At 67.7% G+C, this 372-nt stretch overlaps 1 protein-coding gene across 1 annotated transcript in view; it reads right to left on the bottom strand.

Moving 5' to 3' along the window:
• Positions 1–59: 59 nt before the first annotated feature.
• MPHOSPH10 (M-phase phosphoprotein 10) overlaps positions 60–372 on the bottom strand; it is a 24,910-nt gene continuing 24,597 nt past the window's right edge. The window contains exon 10 of the mRNA XM_011379122.2: positions 60–84. Within this exon, the coding sequence (XP_011377424.2) occupies positions 60–84 (25 nt within the window). The remainder of the gene's footprint in view (positions 85–372) is intronic.

Below are 372 nucleotides of genomic sequence, written 5' to 3' on the forward strand. Positions count from 1 at the left end.
GTGCTTCCTCTTCCTCCTCTCTCGCTTCCTGTCTGTGGCCGTTTTCTCAGCGCTGCCTTTCACGTCTCCGGCTTTATTCTTCTCCTGTTAAGACATAGCCACCAGCGCATCGGTCAGCCCGACCCGCCAGCGCACCGCTCAGCCTGACCCGCCAGAGAACCGGGACGGAGCGAGGCCACGGGACGTGGCCGGGGCAGCGCGTCTGTGGCCGACAGTGACCCTAACCCGCACCGGCACCTCGGCTCCGACCTCAAAGGCGCGGATGGAGCAGACACCAAGTGATGCTCTGGGGCCCACAGCACTTCACGGGGCGGCCGGGAGGCCGGGCTGGCAAGCCGCCCCCATCCCCCCACCCTGCCAGAGCGAGCCCCC

Source organism: Pteropus vampyrus, unplaced genomic scaffold, assembly GCF_000151845.1.
Source record: "Pteropus vampyrus isolate Shadow unplaced genomic scaffold, Pvam_2.0 Scaffold355, whole genome shotgun sequence".
Taxonomy (NCBI): domain Eukaryota; kingdom Metazoa; phylum Chordata; class Mammalia; order Chiroptera; family Pteropodidae; genus Pteropus; species Pteropus vampyrus.